At 37.3% G+C, this 22,766-nt stretch overlaps 1 protein-coding gene across 11 annotated transcripts in view; it reads right to left on the reverse strand.

Moving 5' to 3' along the window:
• LOC135223687 (glycerol-3-phosphate dehydrogenase [NAD(+)], cytoplasmic-like) overlaps positions 1-22,766 on the reverse strand; it is a 232,933-nt gene that overhangs the window by 126,560 nt on the left and 83,607 nt on the right. For all 11 annotated transcript variants that reach the window (XR_010316563.1, XR_010316562.1, XR_010316561.1 and 8 more), the window contains exons 3-6: positions 3,231-3,371; positions 2,664-2,805; positions 1,495-1,607; positions 1-15 (exon numbers count right to left, since the gene is read on the reverse strand). The exon at positions 1-15 is cut by the window's left edge and continues 93 nt beyond it. Coding sequence is in view for 6 of the 11 variants with exons in the window: in XM_064262387.1 (XP_064118457.1) it covers positions 1-15; positions 1,495-1,607; positions 2,664-2,805; positions 3,231-3,371 (411 nt within the window). In the remaining 5 variants the exon portion in view is untranslated. The remainder of the gene's footprint in view (positions 16-1,494; positions 1,608-2,663; positions 2,806-3,230; positions 3,372-22,766) is intronic.

Below are 22,766 nucleotides of genomic sequence, written 5' to 3' on the forward strand. Positions count from 1 at the left end.
TGTTGCAACGATATTCTGAAATATAAAACACATTTGAATTTTGAATGAAATTGATAGAAGTATACCTATGTGAGCAATGGAAAAACATCTATGTGAACAATAATGTAAATTATTGCATAAGAGATTGTCAAAAGTAATTCTCATATAGTCGATGTATAGTTCACAAAGAAAACAAAGTGAAAATATGAATCAAGATCCATCAAGGAAGAGAATAATGAAAACTAAACTAAGAACATACTAAAAAAAATAAGCAATAATGCAGTAGGCCATACAAACCAAAAATGGGACCCTTTCATCCAAAATAAAATTTCTGCTGGAATGAAGTATCAATCAGTTACTGGATAAACACTTTTCTCTTAATGTTATGAGATAAAAACTTTTCTCTTGATATAAGAAGCTCTCGCAGAAAAAGCTGAAAAGGAGAATCGCAGACCCTGAGCTTTCGTCTTTATTTTAAGACCTGACCACATAGAATGATCAGTCTAGAACTCCTTGTTAGCTAGCAACAAAGAATCCTCTTCCTGGAGAAAGCCTTCAATACTGAGTGATATCCCAGAAGTACAAGTATGAGACTTGACCTTATCCTTTTCCGTGAGGAACCCAATAAGTAGGATAATAAGGCATCAATAATGAGAAATACAGAACCAACTGAACATGACAGGCATTAAAAGTTCCTAAAGAGTGCTACCTAATACATGTACTTTACACAGCGTACTTTTGAACTTGATCAGCCATACATATTCCAGGGTAAACAACAGTAACTACCTACCCATAAGAAAGGGGCTGAGCAGAAAATAAAATCAGGTGCTGCAATCAGTAATTTGTATTCAGGATAAAATGACTCACCTCTCCTGGGTACTCACAACACCGAGAAAAGTGGAAGATAATTTTGGATGCACATGTGAACAGAAAATCTCTGAAACCCATCCTACACTGGAAGGCACAGTAGTCAAGTAGCCCCATGGTAACAATTAGACAGTGACCCTTCAGAAAAACCCCAGAGAGGAAGAATCATTCAGGACCAAAGACTTTTACTTCAATTACGTTCTACCCATGAGAACAATTTAGCTCAAACTTTACCAGATGTGTACAAAAAGAGTACAAGTCTGGCAATTAACTAACAAATTGATCAATAACACAGCACAAGACTCACGAAGTCAACTTGTTTCACTTTCCCATCATGATACGTAACTCCCACTGTACCAAACTCTCAATGATCCACCTTGTTAGTACCAGGAATTGTGTTCCAGAAATTGTGTTGCATATATAAGTGGTAAAGTAACCCGCCAAACATTCATAACCATGACAATATGTTGGTCCCAACCATTTGAGGCTTTAAGATGAGAGCTAATACAGCTATCTTCTGTCCCTTAATGACAGAAATCCAAAGTATCTATGTAGGTATTTGCCTGTCTTTTTCCAGGTGCTGAGTGATGATACTTGACACAAAACTAAATATGAAATTAAAAAAAATTTTTGTTCTGACATTCTTACCTTGAGAGCACCACATACTTCAACAGCTTCTACGTCATCAACTACAACAACTCTAAAATAATCTGTCTGGATGAGATCTCGATACATTCGGCCAACATTTATGTCTCGGCAACCTGTTAAATATAAGGTTTATGTGAGAAGTAGAATTGAAATTTCTTTCTTAAATGCACTTTAACTAACTAAACAAAAACACCACAGCAGTAGATAATCAATTTTACTTTTAAAAGAAAACCTTTACTGTACAAGGCATTTCCAGGTGACAGGACTCTCAGAGTCAGTAAAAAAGAAAAAAAAAGTTCCAAACACATTTACCCCAGGAAAGACATTTTTTTTTTTTTTATTCTTTAGTGCAGTTTGGCATTTCTTGATTACATTTATAACCTAACATAAGGCATCACCGTAACTTAATAAGGGCCGACTAAGAAACACGTATAATCACTATCAGAGGCTTAAATCAGGGCACTTTACCCCTTTACAAATGTCACTTGAGATTATGCCTCATCATCCTTCAAGAAATATCAGGTCACCGTCAGTACTACCTAATAGCCTTCTGTAATTTGGCTCACAATAAGGATCCACAATAACAAGATAAATTTCAAAAAAATAACATATGAATGCAAGTGTAAGACAAAACCAGCAAAATTCGGCATCGGGATTTACAAATGGAGTGTTACAGTCTAAAGATTATAATAAATAAATTCAGTTAATGGAGGCATCAATCACTTCCAGTTACCTTTTGGCACAGGCATAATTAGATTATACAGTATTTGGACCATAAGACTTCATTAGTAAATAGAATGTTGTACAAGACAAACCTATATTCAGTATCTCATGGATGGTCAATATTGCTACAGGACATTCTACTTAAGAGTAAACAATATCAATACGTGATCTGCACAGGCATACCCTAGATACGAAATCACAGTATAGAATGCAAATCAACTATTTTTCCCTTGATATGAAATCATCGTGCTGAAGAATGCAGATCAATAAATCCCTAAATATGACATCGTGTCAAAGCATGCAAACTATTTTACCATAAATGTGAAATCGTGCTGCTAAAGAATGCAAATCAACTATTTTTCCCCGACTCCCTGTGCGCCACAAACTACAGCTACTGAGTGCCGTAGATAAAACATATTGAAAAGCAAATTATCGCCACATCTCACCTATCGTGGTCTCACAGAATTTTTCGTCTGCGACTTCTCCCGCTAGATTGGCCCCCATGAGGACAGACATGGGAATATTTACGACTTTGTGAATGATATGCGAGATAAGCGCGATGCCACCGCCTTCCGCTATGTCGAAACCCTGCAAAATCCAGAACAAAGTTATAAACAGCTGTTCATAAGAGAAACCGCTAACAATAAAGTTATTTCCACAGGGACTTGGGAATTGAGAATAAGTTAAAAAAAAAAGGAAAATTATTAATGGTGTTTTTTCTTTTAATTGCCTACGTTATACATGAGTAAATGATACAGTGCACTGTATACTTCGGGAGAGTGACTGCTACGTGATAACTTCGATACTTTCATAAGAAATGTAAAACTTCATACATAAAAAAGTTCACAAGACTACCTATATATTCACTTTTTATTATAAAATATGATTTATTAACGACATGGATCTGGTTATACAATATGTGCAATATTTAACAGAAATCAGCTCTTTCCCCAGACTACGTTAAAACAACGCACATCAATCTTTCACGAGGACAAGGCTTCGTTGATACCCACCTTGATAAGAGAAATCCCGACAGCCGTGGGCTTGAGTTTCCCCACGAGAGGTGCGCATATTGTCTTGATGAACTGATGTGGAATGACGAACACTAGGACGTCTGCGTCCTGCGCTGCTTGTAGGACATCGGGGATTGCAACCTGAATAGGAAGGGAGATAAATGCTTTTACTACACACTCTGACATATATCCAAAAAGATAGTTGTGTCAGCAGGCAAATAGTACATACATGCAAATACAGAGTACTAAAGTTGGAGGCGGTTGCTTGAAACCAGATAAACGGCATCGGAGGAAGGAAAGATACCAAATTTCTCTTATGTGATTTATTGTACCTCCCTTTACATTTCTTCATATTAGGAAATAACTTTTTATCATGTTTTAATCTGAGTCTATTTTTAATTATGTTGTTCTTTTTTATCTTTAGCTTCGAAAATGGGACACATGGTCCTGAAACGTCAGATTAATAATTCACAAAAAAAGGATTTTGGTATCTCTCCTTTCTCCGATGCTCTCTCTCTCTCTCTCTCTCTCTCTCTCTCTCTCTCTCTCTCTTTATATATATATATATATATATATATATATATATATATATATATATATATATATATATATATAATCATACATAAAATTTCGACTTTATTTCTAATGCGGAACTGACCAAGAAATTGAGTCGAAACTGATCCTGGACCATTCAGCCATTCTCATTTTTTTTACTTGTGCTGATGTGCGACAAACATTTCATGTACTAATGCGATCATATATATAAATATATATATATATATATATATATATATATATATATATATATATATATATATATATATACACACACATATATAAACATATGACTATTTATCACATCTACGTGAAGTTTTATACATTTTATAAAGGCAGACATGAAGCTACAAATGTCATTTGAGATCGAATTCGCTCTACCTCGAGAGTATTACCGAAGGGTAATTATAATTGATGACTGGTACCCGAGTCATTTGTCATTTATAATTCCCCTCCAGTGATATTCCCGAAGTACAGCAAATTGGTTATCAAACGACATTTGTAGCTTATTGCTTGTGTGTGTGGAGATATATATATATATATATATATATATATATATATATATATATATATATATATATATATATAGTTAGTTTCAGATTTCTAAACGATATCATGAACAAGTTATTAAGATCAACAGAACAAGCCCATCAGCAGCCAGGCCTTGTTCCAGGAAGGTAATAATAACAATATGAAATATTAAATGTCGTAAAAAGATGATGGCACTTAACACCTACATGCTCGTCAATATGGCTAGTTTTACAATACAAATATCTTATTCATCACATTATTAATCGTATAATAAACGCTACATCATTAAAATTCATTGTTGCAAGGTTGTAGAAGTAGTAGTAGCAGTTGTTGTTGTTGTTGTTGTGGTAGTAGTGATGGTGGAAGTAGCGGAATGGCTTTGTATTTGAAACGGGTGGTCGTTTGGGGACCCGGTAATTTCTTAAGAATATTTACAGTTGAACATAGATGGCACCTCACTCAATTTTTACAGGCAATTTGATGGCATCTGAATTCGAGGTTTAATGACGTAAATACTCAGTGGATTTTAAATAATATTCTAATCGTTCAATTATAAAAGTCATGATGTCCTTTGCGGAAAATTATCAAGCCAAACAGAGAGAGAGAGAGAGAGAGAGAGAGAGAGAGAGAGAGGAGAGAGAGAGAGAGAGAGAATACCAACGATCACACAGGTGGCCTTTCAGATAACGATCTTGAAAGATAACCCAACCAAGATCAAGGATTTGATAAAGTCTTGAGTGTTTACATAACATTTCAAAGAGATCATCAATTTTATCTTTTAGAACCAGGCAATAGATGTAATATGTCAATTTTACATGCTACCAAAAAGAAAAAAAAAGGCACTGTGTTGCTATAACTACTGCATATGCAGAGGAAACAACAAATTCAGAACATCATATTTACGACTCGTAAGAAAATAAAAATGATCAGCAGGAATAAAGAGAACTGCATACATACTACAAGATCATTCTAACATAATGAACAATATTTTTTCTATCACAGCCATCCTAAACGACCGGGTTGCATCCTGCCTCCTTAGGAGTCCATCACTTTTCTCGCATGTGCACTGTTTCTAGTAGCACACTCTTCTGCAACACACTATTATTATTATCATTATTAGAGCAGTAGTCGTAGTGATTTGTTTGTTTGTTTGTAGGGTGTTTTTACGTTGCATGGAATCAGTGGTTATTCAGCAGCGGGACCAACGACTATCCGTGACTTCCGAGCCATGTCGAGAGTGAACTTCTATCACCAAAAATACACATCTCTAACACCTCAATGGAATGCCCGAGAATCGAATTCGCGGCCACCAAGGCGGCAGGTCAAGATCATACCGATCACGCCACTGAGGCGCTAGTAGAAGTAGTAGTAGCATTTAATGTCCAGCCACTGCATGTTGAAAGGCAACGAGAAATGCATCGCACAATATAATAACTTTTCTTCCCTTAATCAGATCTAGTCCGCCTTGTCACAGACAATACAGCTGCCTGACGAGGAGACCTTATCGGAATCTCAACCGAAATCCAAGTACCCAAGATAAGATTATTTGCGTCTGAATAACCTGTTTTGTTCTGTCCCGATGTGACTTTGGACCCGCACTTCTTAAAATAGTTGGTCCTGCTGACTTCTATCGAATCAATGTACTCAATGAACCACAGACTGTGAATGATTTATATGAAAAAACTAAGCATTTATCTCTCTCTCTCTCTCTCTCTCTCTCTCTCTCTCGGTCTCTCTCTCTCTCTCTCATGGTTAAGTGGTACTACTCTCGTTTTGATAACAAGAGGTCCTGGGTTCGTTCGAGAGCAAAGGAGTGATCAAGGTACGTTTCGTAAACAATATGAGCCTCTGATGATGTAAACATTAAACTATCTATCTAACTCTCTCTCTACACACACACATATTATATATATAGATATATATATATATATATATATATATATATATATATATATATATATATATACATACATACATACCTACATACATATACATATATATATATATATATATATATCTATATATTATATATATATATAACTGTAATAGTGTGGCACAGTGTCGTTATTCCAAAGACAATAACTTAATAATACTTAAGAAAAAGGCACGAAACGGATAATAAGAGAAGAAAAAGGGAAGGGGAATACGATAATGATTTTTCTTAGCGAAGGATTTTGTTACTCCAAACATTAGGCTTTTAGCCATTAGACATCTGTTTTCATCTCCCCCAAAAAGCCTCTGTCCGTACCAGCGATTAGTGACCAGCGATATCGCCCAGGCATCTTCGAGAAATTGGAAACTACTCTCATTAGCGCCTATGATAATCGGCGTTCCCTTCGTGAACAGGTCAGAGAGAGCCATCTGGCATACGTTAAAAAGGAATTCTATGACCCGTTGTTAGAAAGAGGGACGTACAAATTCTAAAAGCTCCACCCTCCCAAAGGTAGGCCTCTAGTATCGACGATCAAAAGCCATGAGTGTTGGTCATAAGACAGCCCAAAAGGGTATCAACGAATGACCTATGAGGTTACCAAGGGATACGCCCCTAAGAAGACAGACATGAAGAAGGAGGCGTGATACAAATTCAAGGCCTACGAATTACTGTAGAAGACCTTGACAGGAAGGCGGTCTTGTATAATGTTTGCAGCCACTAAGGCACAAGAAGTCTTTCAGAAAATGCCACACCCAGTCAGAATCCAAAAATCCAAAGGCGGGGCTAAGGAGATTTCAACTGAAACAAAAAGGCGAGACAGAGAGAGAGCAGGCAGAAAAAGGGAGCAGAAAAAGAAAAAAGGGGAACAGAGAAGCCAAGAGAGAGAACAACCGGGGAGCCTGAGGGAGAACGGCAGTGGGCATGGCCGTGAAACAGAGAAAGACAGAAGAATCCCCAGAAGAAGAACAGGTGCAAAAGTGTGTGTGCGAAGCAATCAAGAACAGTGAAAGTGACAATCAATACTCAGGTAAAATTCCCTCGTGCCTATAGACTCGTAATTACAACAAGTGCCAATTGTTTTTATCAGTCCCCCCAAGAAGCCCAGTAACTCAGCCAATTAATATCAAGTCAAAAGAAAAAAAGCCCAGTAAAATCAGAAGTGATGTGTAAGAACCCCTAACGAAGAATAAACTTAATGCAAAGAAACATATCAATTAAGTTTCTCATCCTAACAGAAACCCCTTTACCTAATTCCCCAAGCACAGCCTCCACGGCACACGTTACCTTAGATCTTGTGAACAAAGAAAGTAAGTACCGTCACAGATTTATTGGTGGCAGAGCGGTGGGATACGATGAGATAAAGATTGATATAGTGACAAGATTAATTGATGTCCAGCGGTAAGGATAGGAAGAGACAAAAGAGACAGCAAAGAAATGGTGATTAGCGACGTGACACGAATGACAGTTAAAAACAGCGGCAGCGAAACAGAATCAAAGTTTAGTGTCGGCATAAGAGATTTCAATCCATTTCACGCCACTCGAAAAAGAAAGTTCTCCCCAAAGACAGTTACCAAGTGCTTCCCCAAATACAAGGACAGTTTACCGAGTCGTAACAATAAAAGCACTCCAAAAAAAAAAAGCCACCACACTCCACGAAGAAAAACTCCACTCCGAAGAACAAGAACAGTCGTCCACTAGAAGAACAAGATATCGAAAGCGTAAAGAATATATCAAGAGGAAAGAAACATAATCCCGAAAACGCATCCGTCAACGCAATCCTGCTCTGAGGAAAGAAGAGAGAGAGAGAGAGGTCCCCTTTCCCGAAGAGAAGAAGAAGAGAGAGAGAGAGGGGGAACCAACACATCATTCAAACGCGCTGGTAGGCGAACGCAAGCGGTCAGACACAAACCCGGGAGTCGAAGAAGACGAAAGAAGATAAGTCCAAATAAATGTCCCCACACTTACATAACATTAAAACTCTATTAAAAGTAAATTACGCGATTAACATTTCAGTTAGACAATTTCTGGTATTTCAAGATTAAAAGATTTTCACTGAACTTTTTTTTTTGGCAACGAAACCTTACGATATTTCTTATTTTACTAATTATAACTAATCAGCTACTAAGACCTTTTCCCGAACATTTGTATTTACTAACCAATAACTTTAAATTTTAATTTGAATTTTGATTGTGTCATTTTATGTTATTTTTTGTGATTTTGGTTGTTTTGTGATTTCTTGTACTTTGTTTTTTTGTTTTAGTATTTGCTTTTTACTTTTAATCGTTACGTCGAATGAATGTTTACTTGTTTTTATTTTGTTTGTTTAGGATAACAAGGGTAATTCACGGGAGGTCTCTCGTTAGCGTACAGTTTACGGTCAGTTCAGTATCGTTTTACCAGTACTGTTAAGAGGGTTTTTGTTGTTGTTTAAGAATCGCTTACCGGTAACGTAAGACTTTGAGAATATTTCTGGGGAAAATTCTTTTATTTTTTTTGGTGATCGAATACTTGAGAAAAAACAATTTATTGTCATTATCATTATTTTCTTTTTGGGATATTACTGTCATAACTGATACTTTCAATGATACTCAGTACTTAAGAAAATTTCCATTAACGAGTCGATGGTCAAGGGGAGACCGACTCCTTATCAGAACGTAAGATCGCCTGTGCTCACGAGAAGACAAACAAGGAAATTAACCATGCCGGAAAGTACACAGTCTGCGAGTTCGAGCGCAGCAGTAATGGGAACACATAAGGGACATGTAATTAATCATATAGCTAAATTTTGTGGAAGAAAGGATGGTCAGTTAGCTTGTAACTTAGAGAACTGGATAGAGCAAGTGGAGACACGCCTAGATAGCATAACAGGGACAGATAGAACAAAAAGCTTATTGAAGCCAAGAGTTATCTTGATTTAGAAGCGGAGGAGACTTAGAACGATACGTCCACTCCGAGACTTACCGAGATCTTAAGAATTGGGAAGAATTGAAACGTATTTTAGGAAGGTTTATTCCCACAGGTGTTGAAAGAGATCCAGTTACTAGCTTGGCAAGGATAGTGCGTCAATTTAAGTTAGACGAAAGACGTTATCAAGAGTTTAGCTCTCAGTTGTATAACAATATGAATGAATGGGGTAACTTCATGGAATCCACAGGTTGGATAGAGGTAGAAGGAGGCAAGCAAAAATGCTAATGAGTCATGTTAAAAAAAATATTTAGACTAGCAATAATGATTGGAAGCCTGCCAACGGAAGTCATTGCAAGGATGACACGTAAGTGGGAGACATCCGATGATGTAGCAGAGATTGAAGAGGAGGAAACAAAAATCCTAGGTAGAAGACCTGAAGGGATCCTATATACAGACCTTTAGTCGCTATAGGACAAAAGGAAAAGGGTCCAAATAGATCTAGGACCCCATCTAGAAATCAGAATAAGATGCCAGGTAAATCTTCTCAAAGGAGATTTTCGACAGTCAGTGTTATAACTGTCAGAAGAGAGAGCATTATGCCAGTGACTGCCGAGGGATAGCCTTCTGTCCTTTCCATAAGAGAACAGGACATAGTGCCCGAGAATGCAGGAATAAATTTGTTTCAGCTCCTAGAGGTAGATCTCAGTCGAGAGGCAGAGGTAGAAACCAAAGTCAATCTCCCCCAGTTAAGAGGAAATAGAGATTCCGCCCAAATAGATATCCAATCAAACAGCAAGTATAGGGTATCAACCAGCTCAGTCAATGTCGGACGACGCAATGGGAAATTTTCTGCTTACTGGTACAATGAATCTTCCTCTATAACAGAGAGAACGTCCGGAATGTCAAGGCTAAGCCCAGCTACACAGGTTAGCAAAGTTGATGTAGGAAATGAATATAATTATAGACCATTATTTCCCGCACACGTCGGTCTAGAGAAACCTATATTACATTCTTTGATACAGGTAGTCTAAGAATATAATGTCAGAAAAGGTGTATCGGTTGTATTTTTTCTCACTAAGATTGAACACAGCGGTAGATTGTAGAATCACAGACGTCCAGGGTAGTGATATCCACGTAATTGGACAGTTAGATTTTTCCATTTAGGCTAGGAAGAATTGCTCTAAGAGAAAATGTTCTGGTAGCCAGAGATATACAATTAGCTTTTGCCCATTTGCTGATAGGTTATCCAACTATGGCTAGACAAGGGATAAGCATTGATGCCCCTAGAGAACAACTAGTGATTAACAACGGTCGTGAGATTTCTAGAATACCAATATGCAAGCTAATCAAAAGAACCCAGACTCAACAGAATCCCACACTGAAGGGTATTTTAAAGAAGGATAAGATGGAGGGAAGATATCCAGAATGCATCACGAGTTCACAACAGATCGTTAACCTCTTAGAATCAAATCAATGCACTATTTAAAGTTAGAAAGGGAATTAAGACTTAAAACCAAACCCGGGCCAGGAAAGCACGTGGGTAGAAATGTACAGTAAATCCAATTTTTGAAGGGAAGGAAATTCTCACGCTTACTTGAAAAGTCGCAAGTAAATGGAATACATTATTCTTCTAGTTTACATGAAGTCAGACAGAGCAAAATAGCATTACAGATTACGAATAACAGAGGAGGAAAGGTTAAGTTAACACCAGGTACAGAGATAGGCCTAGCAGAAGTATACTCCATACCTATACGAGTTGTAGAAAGGGAAACAGTAACCGCGATCCGTAAAGGAAATGAAAATTACGCTCAGGACATAAAACTGAGAAGAGCTAAGATAGGATTTCATTTAAAGGACATTAAGGAAAACCATGTTAGAGAAGAATTCATAGACTTACTGTGCGAATATAATGATATAGTCGCTCTAGACGGCGACACCTTGGGAAATACACGCGAAATAACGCACAAGATAGAACATTCCATCAAACACAAAGTCAATTTACATACCAGCCTACAGAGTAGCACATTCCCAGAGGAGATCATTGAAAGAGAAGTACAAAGAATGAATAGGCAAGGAATAATAGAACCATCTAAATCCCCATGGTCATTTCCACTTTTTGCTAGTTCCTAAAAGAGACAAAACTTATAGAATAGTTGTGGATTTCAGAAAATTGAACCAAATTACTGAAAATGATCCTTATCCAATGCCGTCAATGCGAGATCTTATCGCCACTATAGGGTCCAAGAGATACTTCACCACTATAGATTTATTGCAAGGATTCTTGCAAATTCCTCTAGACGAAGAAAGCAAACCTTTGACTGCTTTTTCCACTAGTAACGGCAGATACCAGTATGTAAGAATGCCATTTGGTCTAAAGTCAAGCCCTGTAACTTTTGTAAGATTAATGGATAAATTTTGGGCGATTTACTAGGCAAGGACGTACACTGTTACCATAGATGATTTGGTAATAGCAACAGACACTATAGAGGAACACATAGACTAGTCAGAGAAGTCCTAAAGAGATTAAGAAAAGCAACCTGAAGCATTAAAACTGAAGAAGTGTAACTTCCTTAAAGGAAAATAGACTACCTTGGGTCATACACTAAGTGAAAAGGGCGTAGAAGGTAAACGACTTAAAGATAAAGTCAATCAACGAATATCCTACACCTCAGTGCAAGAAGGACGTAAAGTCATTCTTAGGTTTAGCAGGATTTTACCGCAAGTTCGTAGGGAACTTTGCAGTCATATCCGCACCACTAACTGAACTTTTAAAGGAACAGTCTCATTTACATGGACAGACAAGCAGCAAGAAGCATTTGATGAATTGAAAGAAAGATTAACACACCCCCCAGTACTTAGCTTCCCAGACTTTGGCAAAGAATTCTTTTTAGCCACGGACGCAAGCCACATTGGTATAGGAGCATGTTTAATGCAAAGACAAGACAACAAGTATAAGGTCATAGCTTATACAGTAGGAAATTAAAGCCCTCAGAGTGAACTACTCAGTAACAGACTCGAGTCTCTAGCTATAATAGACGCTTTAAAGCATTTCAGATATATCATTTTTGGTTACAAGATAACCGTGTTCACGGATCATTCAGCCGCAGTAGAAATGCTAAAGAACCCTAATTTTTCTGGACGAAGAGCTCGTTGGTTCATGACAGCCCAAGATTATGATATAGAGGTGAGATATGTCCCTAGGAAGACGAATAAGGTAGCAGATGCATTATCAAGATATGTGTCACAAGGCGATAGTTATAAATATGATAAGTCCAGAAGAAGAAAAGAATGAACAATGTGCAATGACGTAAATGTACTCACCATGCATTATACAGAGGAGCTTTCCCGGCAAAATTTCATAAAAGAACAAGAAAGAGATGAAGATATAAGGAACTGTTCAAATACGTTAGAAACGAAAAGAAAACACAGCCCAACAAGAATTAACCGAACTAGGTAGGAAGGTTGGTTGGATGTCCCACATGATGCACTAACGGACATAGATGGCGTATTAATTTGGATGTGTCAACGAATATGATCCATTGGTCAATTTCTAGGTGTACTGCACAAAAGGTTAGTACCTAAGAGTCTAAGAAACAAGGTCATTGAGCTAATGCACGACGATGACATGAGAGCTCACCCAGGAAGGATGAGACAATTAGATTAATTCATTCAAGAACTTTCCATTGGAAGGGAATTCACAAGGCTGTTAGTAATTATGTGGAAGAGCTGCAATATATGCAACAGCTACAAGGGAAGAACAGACAAGGAAGTACCACTAGGGAAATATCCTATCCCACAGACTCCTTTCGAAAGAGTATCTATTGATCTTATCACAAATCTCCATACCACGAGTAAAGGGAATAAGAATATACTAGTATGTATCGGACGCGCTCACGAGATATACAGAGTTGGTACCACTAACTAGTAAAAGTGCCAGGATTGTGCAACCGCTCTCTTTGATAAGATATTTTGCAGATATTCTGCCCCACAGCTCATTATTTCTGATAATGGGACCGAGTTCAACAACTCGTTAGTTCAAGAAATTTGTAACGCCTTAAGGTAGAAAAGGTAGCGATACAGCCGTATCACCCAGCTAGTAATGGCTTAGTAGAAAGGAATAACAGGAAGGTTTTAGACGTATTACGTCACACAGTAGGACAGGATCCTGACTGGGACGTCAATTTACCTTTAGTCCAATTATCATTAAATGCAAGGCATCATACGAGTATTCGTGCAACTCCCATAAAAGCTTTGATGGGATATGAACCCAGATTACCTTATGCATGGCTGAATCAGCCAGTACAGCCTAATTACTCTGAAGATATCATGAAGATAAGAATCGGAAACTTAAAGTAATCCACAAGCAATTGCACAAGAATCTAGAGAAGCCCAGCAGAATATGATAGAGAAGCATCAAGAACGATTAAGGCCTGTAGACTACAAGAAAGGAGATGAAGTCTATATTAAGAAGGAAGTAAGAAGTGGTATTAATTATAAGTTAGCCACAAATTCACAGGACCATACAGGTCGTAGACGTACGAGACTAGATAAAGGTTAAGAAAATGAATAACCAAATGCCTTCCACATATGCTGAATCATTAGAAGAAGAAGAATTTTGGATAAACAATGACAAGTCAAGAGAACCAAAGAAGTTGAAGAATCAGAAATGACAGAGACGTCAGAAGAAATTCCAGAAGAAGGAACTAGATATAACCTAAGAATAGAAGAGGTCACTTTCAGTGAAACAGAAGAACAAACCCATTAATTCATCCCATTATTCCCATGTATTTATTTGATTTCTTTATTGCTAAGTTTACCGCCATCGGTCGACTTAGGAATAATCTTTTTATTGTTGCAATTCTTACTTTAATTAGTTGGTTTGTAGCAATTTTTTTTTTGGAGTTATGTGAACTAACTTCAAATTAATTTGACTTGAAGGGAATTATTTGGGTATGTAAGAAACAGTTCAATGAGTAGTATAAGAATTTCAAGACGTATATTAAGTTTAATCGTTCCATAAGAACATTCTTAGAAGTAGAAGGAATAAATAAGACGGGTTAAGATAGACTTAATTAAGATTTTAAGATAAGAGAATTCGTTTCAGAAATGATTATGATTTTGGAGGGTAATTAACACACTTACTTTGTTCAAATCCATTAGATGTTGATTGATGAAAAATTTACTAATAAGATATTAATTGATGAAGACTCATTAACAAGATAGTAGTTGTTGAAAACTTACTAACAAGATATTGATTGGTGAAAACTAACTAATTGTTGTCACAGTAGAAGAAACCTACAAGTATTAACCACTAACCGGTTCCTTTAAACCGAGTTGCCAAGGTTTGTTTTAGTATCAAGCAGTGAAGTTATCATTGTTTTAATGTACAAGGTTACTCAGAAATTACAGTAAGAATGTTCAATGAAATTTTGCATAAACACAATACACAATCTCAGTAGGAAGTCAAGGGACACTTGTTTATTGCATACAAATACACAAGGATATTTTCTCCAAGGACTTGTCACCAAGCAGCAGGTCAAAGCAAACAAGAAGCCATCAAGAGTCGTCAACGAAGAACGAAATTTATTTTTCCATAAAAGAAAAACGATATCCACCTAGATAGAGTAGGACAGAGGACTGAACCAATCATATACTGTAAACTTGGATAGTTACCATTATCTTTTGCTTCTACCATGCATTTATCTAACTTATTTGTGACTTAAGGGCTTAAGTATGTTTAACTTTCAGTTTTCTTGGTTTTGGTGATTTTATTTTGTTTGCATTCAGTTTCCTGTTTCTTAATGTGATTTACTCATATTTGAATTCAGTTTGATGATTCTTTTAATATTACTTAATCAAGTACTTGTTCATATTCATATTCAGTTTTTATGTTTCTCTGAATGTTACTTACTCAAGATTTATTCATGTTTACATTCAATTTTGACTGTTGCCCTTAATGTTACTTAATCAAGGCATTTGCTCATGTTTACATTCACTTTTGATGTTTTTGAGTTAAAGTTTCAATATGATTTCCAAGAAGCATAAGTTAGGAGTCCTCTTGTAGGTATAATATTTGCTTCAGCTTAGATAACGCTGTCGGAGTCAGCGAGGTAGCGGCCGAGACTGTAATAGTGTGGCACAGTGTCGTTATTCCAAAAGACAATAACTTAATAATACTTAAGAAAAAAGGCACGAACGGATAATAGAGAAGAAAAAGGGAAGGGGAATACGATAATGATTTTTCTTAGCGAAGGGATTTTGTTAATCCAAACATTAGGCTTTTAGCCATTAGACATCTGGTTTTCATCTCCCCCAAAAAGCCTCTGTCCGTACCAGCGATTAGTGACCAGCGATATCGCCCAGGCATCTTCGAGAAATTGGAAACTACTCTCATTAGCCGCCTATGACTAATCGGCGTTCCCTTCGTGAACAGGTCAGAGAGAGCCATCTGCATACGTTAAAAAGGAATTCTATGACCCGTTGTTAGAAAGAGGGACGTACCAAATTCTTAAAAGCTCCACCCTCCCAAGGTAGCCTCTAGTATCGACGAATCAAAAGCCATGAGTGTTGGTCATAGACAGCCAAAAGGGGTATCAACGCAATGACCTATGAGGTTACCAAGGGATACGCCCCTAAGAAAGACAGGACATGAAGAAGGAGGCGTATACAAATTCAAAGCCTACGAATTACTGTGAAGACCTGACAGGAAGGCGGTCTTGTATAATGTTTGCAGCCACTAAGGCACAAGAAGTCTTTCAGAAAATGCCACACCCAGTCAGAATCCAAAAATCCAAAGGCGGGGCTAAGGAGATTCAACTGAACAAAAAGGCGAGACAGAGAGAGAGCAGGGCAGAAAAAGGAGAGAGAAAAAAGGGAACAGAGAAGCCAAGAGAGAGAAACAACCGGGGAGCCTGAGGGGAGAACGGCAGTGGCATGGCCGTGAAACAGAGAAAGACGAAGAATCCCCAGAAGAAGAAACAGGTGCAAAAGTGTGGTGTGCGAAGCAATCGAAGAACAGTGAAAGTGACAATCAATACTCAGTAAAATTCCCTCGTGCCTATAGACTCGTAATTACAACAAGTGCCAATTAAGTTTTATCAGTCCAAGAGCCCAGTAACTCAGAAGGTGGAAAACATGTGTAAGAAAAACCCCTAAACGAAAGAATAAACTTAATGCAAAGAACATATCAATTAATTTCTCATCCTAACAGAACCCCTTTACCTAATTCCCCAAAGCACAGCCTCCACGGCACACGTTACCTTAGATCTGTGCAAAGAAAGTAAGTACCGTCACATATATATATATATATATATATATATATATAGCCAAAAATCAGCAGGTCACTTGGCAGTCACACTAAGTAGATGAAGGCAGGCAGGAACACAGGAATTTGACATTACGACAAATTTATTCCGAAATTTCGCAATACATACATATATATTATATATATATATATATATAATATGAATAACTTGATCACTAAGTATATAAAATGTGATGCTATGTATAAATAAAGGTTTTTGCCACGAAGGAAAAAATGAAAAAGTGAGATAGCCGAGTACTTTCAGTCCTGTTCAGACCCTTTACTAAGGCAAACTGATTTTACAGAGGAAAACATAGTCAAAAGAAGGCTTAATATCCAAACTGACACTACAAGATTAGCAATAAGGGCGATTTCACTCTACAGAAACGAGGAAACGCCTGAGGGTAGCCACACCTTGGAGGATACACGCAGTAAACAAGTTATTCTTCTAGAAAACAGTACATTTTGAAAAAACAAGGAAGCATATACAATTTAATATCATGAAATCTACACAAATTTCCCCCCAAAAATTATTATTAATGAAAAGACAAAAGAAAATATAAATATATATATCGAGCAAGAGAAAGAGGGAGAGAGAATATCGAACCAGAGAGAGAGAGAGACAGACAGACAGACAGAGAGAGAGAGAGAAATAATAACTATATACATGTGGGACTAATTTATTAGTAGTTCATTTATTTTAAGGTCCTTCATAAACATCTTACAAATATATGGGTCCAAATGGTACATTCCCAGACTAAGATTTAGGTTGTTTTTATTAGTGATTTGTATAATTGCCGACTCCATTAAATTTCTTGAAACAATCATTAGATCTAGCAATTACCGAGGTATCACCCCAATTAATACAATGAGATTTTTCACTCAGATGGATAAACAGTGCATTTGAAGTCTGGGCTGTTCTAACTGAATACATATGCTGCTTAATACGTACACATACATTTTTTCTTACTTGACTGACCGACGTAAAACGAAGGGCAATCCTTACAAATACGTTTTAAGTTGAGAATGCAGCCGAGTGTTTCTGAGAACCCACTCATGTATCTTCTTCAACCAAGAATCTTTTCCCTTTGCCTATTCGAGTTTATGTGAAGTGTTTCTACAATGATAAAGGTGCCACAAAGCAACCTCCATCATTATCACAGTTAAGATGAAGGTCTTGCTACACTATAACGATTAGATAGCTCACGAGCAAAGATCACTCCTGATATGATAGCTTACAATTTTTTGTATATTAATAAGAACATTATAGCATTTTTTTATCTTTGATGTAACATATGAATAAACTTGTGTTTCATCCTTTGATCTTTGGGATGCTTGCTGCAATCCCCAGGAGACCAGGGTATAAATCTTGTGGGAGGCAAACTAATATGGGGGCATTACTTTAAAACACACGAGGCACCTGCTGTAAGTTGTAAATGGCTCTCCTGTAGTCATTAACTGGGCAAAATATGAGCTGAATATCAAGAGGGTAACGCATCCCTTGTGATTGTTAATGTACGTGCGTTCACGTGCGCTTCCACTCTTCAGTGCAGTTTGTGTTTGATAACTTTAATCTATTTACTTGATGTATTTGTTTTCTCGAGTTTTTTCCAAGTTTTTTTTTAGATGAGAAGGTTTTATTCGGGGAAAACTTGCTTTGTACGTTCATGAATTTAAAGGTTAGTCTTGTAAATGTTTGCATACACTGAAAGAAAAAAAAGTGTAATAGGTCGGTTAGTGAGCTGGATTTAGGTTGGTCACGGGTTGATGACGAAATCGGTCCGGGAGCTTCTTCGCCACCAAACCCGTGACCCTAACCGACCTGTCAACGGAACACACACCTCAACCCCGCCCCCTCCCCCGCCAACAATCATCGTCACCATCATCATAATCATAATGATGATGATGGTGAACTTTAGGATTTTTTTTTTATACAGTAGCGTGCAAATCCTCATTTTCTTACCAGTGACTAATCAGAATTCATGTAAAGAAGTTTCCCTTAATACTAAATGACGACTCCAGCTTCAACAACGCTTTCACACTCTTCTGTAGAGCGCCGCCAAGCTCTAAATACAGATGTTATTGAAAACAGATGTTAAAGAAAACAGAGGTTGCTGGTTCCTTGTATTCGATTCCCCACCCGCCCTTCTCTCTCTCTCTCTCTCTCTCTCTCTCTCTCTCTCTCTCTCTCTCTCTCTCTCTCTCTCTCTCTCACGTACAAATAATCCAATGTATATTATACTCCCATATAAAACTGAGACCCTACAGAACAGAGCAGAGCAGAGCAGAGGACATTGTCCTCCTCTTGTCGAGATGTCAATTGACCGAAGGCCCTCGATAATCAATGGATGATAACGGTCGAGAGACCATTCCTGACCTTTCAAATAAGGTCATGATGACCTACTATTAGGTCAGGATGATTCAGCAGTAGCTGGATGGGTACTGGGAGACCACCCTGCAAAACTAAACAAACATGACGTTAGTGGAAGGCCACCGGAAGGAAGACATAAGAGATGATAGAAAGTGATGCGATGGGATGTTTTGGGATTGGCCCTGAGTGGGTGGGTGGCAATGAGGCCTGTGAGCCACGGGGTAATGGTGGGTAAAGGTAAACTTTGGCATTGTTCAAGAAATTCCATAATTCATGTTTACTTGACTTTTATAGTCTTCCATCTATGGAGAAGCGAGTTACCACTCATTTTTCTGGGATAGGCCCGACTTCATTTCTGCCTTTATTTGTTTTCAACATCTACTGGCTAGGTAAGCACATAGAGGTTGCCAGTTCCATCGGCCTTAGAGACAAGAAAAAATTAATCTAGGTGATACAGGTTTCGTTGACCCTAAAGCTTATGTTCTTGCTACATAAGACCAAAGTTTAACGTTAACCCCTGTATTTCAGCCTTTCGAGGACACACACACACACACACATATATATAAATATATATATATATATATATATATATATATATATATATATATATGTATATCATATATATGTAATGTATGTATGTATGTATGTATGTATGTATGTATGTATATATACACATATATATCTAATAATAAATATATATATATATATATATATATATATACACACATACAGTATAATTGTATACCTACATAGTACATGCTCTCTCTCTCTCTCTCTCTCTCTCTCTCTCTCTCTCTCTCTCTCTCTCTCTCCATCTCTCTCTATATATATATATATATATATATATATATATATATATATATATATATATATATATATATATATATCTATATATATATATATAGATATATAGATATATATATGTATATATATGTGATATATATATATATATATATAGATATATATATATATATCTATATATATAATATATATATATATATATATATATATATATATATATATATATATACATAGAGTTAAACTATATTAATTTGAAGAGGTGAAAAAAGAAAATGCCATGAGACAGAGAGGATAGGCGGTATCACCCTATGCTCAGAGGGCACATTTCCAAAAATGAAACGACAAGAAGGCAAAAATTCCACTCCTTAACAGAGCACCTTGACAAAATCCACCGTTTCAGCAGTTGTGGATTTTTGCAACACTATGCAACTGTGAAACAAAATGAGAAAGAAGAAACGCGCAAAACATATTTTCTGAGTTAACAAAAACAGATAAGCACAACAAGCAGTGGAACTCTTGCATGTGCTGAGTCCAATGAGCTTATTACGCAGATCTCACGACCCCTCGAGATGCATAACCGTCAAGACGGTGTGTGTGTTTGTGTGTGTTCAATTGCGTTCGTAGGCAACTCCACAAACAACGCGCGAAGCAAAGTGCCAACGCAGGCACTTAACGGCACTGACTCGACGACAATAGGTGGCACTTTCAGAAGAAGCAAGGAGAGGTCTTTTTGCATTTATCATTTCACTCGAGAATAATAAACACTCGTTTTCTTCCTAATGAAGGGGCGAGACAAGAGATGGCGCCACATTCACTTAGGCTGCCTTCGCAGTGTAGGAGCAGTCGAGATCCACGATATGTACTTATGCAAGTACTTACGAATTATGCATCGTTTACAGCTGTCTCATCTTCTTAAGTTAAACACGCACGTGTATGTATGTATGTATGTATATATGTATTTGAAATATATATATATATATATATATATATATAATATATCTATATATATATATATATATCTATATATATAGTATATATATACAGAAAACTAAGGAGATTAAGATTTGTGCTCTTGATATGAAAGAATCATTTAACCCGTATCAATATTAATATATATAATATATATATATATATATATATATATATATATATATATACATATACACACCTATATATATATATATATATATACATGTATATTATATTATTTATGATTTTCAAGTACTGAACTTCGTTGAATTCAAACGAGCCTTAAGCTACACCAGCAAAATATCAGATGCAAATGAAAAATAGGGGGAAAACATGCTTCCCCCTACTTCACTCCTGAAGAAACACCAAACTCTGAGAGAGACCTTTAAAAAAGCACTAGGGTGCGTGGAATAGCAGCAATGTGCCCTTCATATCAATATAAAACATCTTCGACATATAAACAAGACATGACGAAGTCGCAGCGAAAGAAGTGACAGCGAGAATTTAATCTTGGCTGAGTTTCAAAGGTTATCGAAGAGTTCCTAAGAGTCCTTATTTACATTGTGAATAAATGTTAAATCTTGATACTTCACGATAAGGAATGTTTTCGTATTTGAAACTGGACTCGTAATTTAATGCGAGATTCTGAGAGTGTGTGTGTGTGTGTGTGGAGAGAGAGAGAGAGAGAGAGAGAGAGAGAGAGAGAGAGAGAGACCTGAGATAAATACAAGCAGAAAAGGAGAGTGGATAAATACAGAGAGAGAGAGAGAGAGAGAGAGAGAGATAAATACAAGCAGAAAAAGAGAGGATAAATACAGAGAGAGAGAGAGAGAGAGAGAGAGAGAGAGAGCAAGGTCGATCAAGGTTGTAGCGAGACACGGTGACCCAGGAGAGGAGCGCTTTTATTAGTCTCCCTCACGGGTCCGGCGCTGCTGCTATAGCCTACTGCTGCTGTTTCTGAGGGTGAGGGGGAACTCCCTTCTCTCTCTCCCTTCCCCCTCCTCCTCCCTATCCACCCTCTCTCTCCTCCTCCCTCCCCCTACCACCACCTTTCAATCTCCCTCTCCTATTTCTGCATCCTTTCGGCTTCCAAACTTTTTGGACTCGTATAACACAAAATAAAATTCAAGAATAAATGAGAAAAACAAGCAGATAGGAGGTGATATCAAATCGAAACAGGGGAGGAAAAAGGCCCTCGGAGAAATTCAGGTGACGGAGACATTTGATAGGAGACTCTCCACAGCAGATATCTGGGCACCGATTGTTTTGAGATCAACAACCCCTGCCAACGAGGGCACATAAAAATAAAGGGTTTTTACTCTGCCGCCATATTATTATATCATTTGGCGAGGGAGAAGCAGAGTTGCTGAGTGAGCGCTTGACTGAGATACACTTGAAAATATATCTCTGCCTAATCGATGACTCGAGTGACGGAATTATGGTTGTTTTTGATGCTGGAAAGCTCCACTGATCCGCCTCATTGGCGTTCGTCCGGTTGGGAAGTGACGGAATGAAAGAGGGAAAGAAGGGCTATCGCAGAAAATAATTTACGTACGATACAGATACCATTTAGAAGAACAATACATAAAAAGCGAGCATCAGTAATGGATTGACATATTTATGTGTATAAAGAGCCTGTTGACAAAGTATTTTTTAAAAAACGGAAATTACAAATATAAATTGAAGAGAAAAAATATTAAACTAAAACATAAATAATGAAATAAAAAAAGGTTACATTATACATAACCGCCAATTTCCAAAGTTCCCCAAAAACTAAGCAAAACTCAAATATTAAATAGCAAACAAACAAAACGTTGCTGTCACAATACACCTTAACTCCTCGAAGACGGCGATATGCGAAACACGACGTTCTATTTGGTTCTACTTGGCACAGACACAAATATCTGGAGAATGACACCCGTTTCTTAGGCTTTATTCTTAGCGCTTTTATGAAGAGAAGCCAGAGGAACACAGAGGCAAGTTCGTCCACTCTGTTTAGGCGTTTCACATGTGAAGGAAACCAGTTCAGTGACGGATATAAAGACAATAAGAAAATCTAGTCACACGTGGTTGAATGATTGATTAATTCTCTTACATTGGCACCGCAGCTACAATGGTAATCAACGACGACGAGGAGAGAGAGAGAGAGAGAGAGAGAGAGAGAGA

The sequence above is a fragment of the Macrobrachium nipponense genome, chromosome 10 (assembly GCF_015104395.2).
Source record: "Macrobrachium nipponense isolate FS-2020 chromosome 10, ASM1510439v2, whole genome shotgun sequence".
Taxonomy (NCBI): domain Eukaryota; kingdom Metazoa; phylum Arthropoda; class Malacostraca; order Decapoda; family Palaemonidae; genus Macrobrachium; species Macrobrachium nipponense.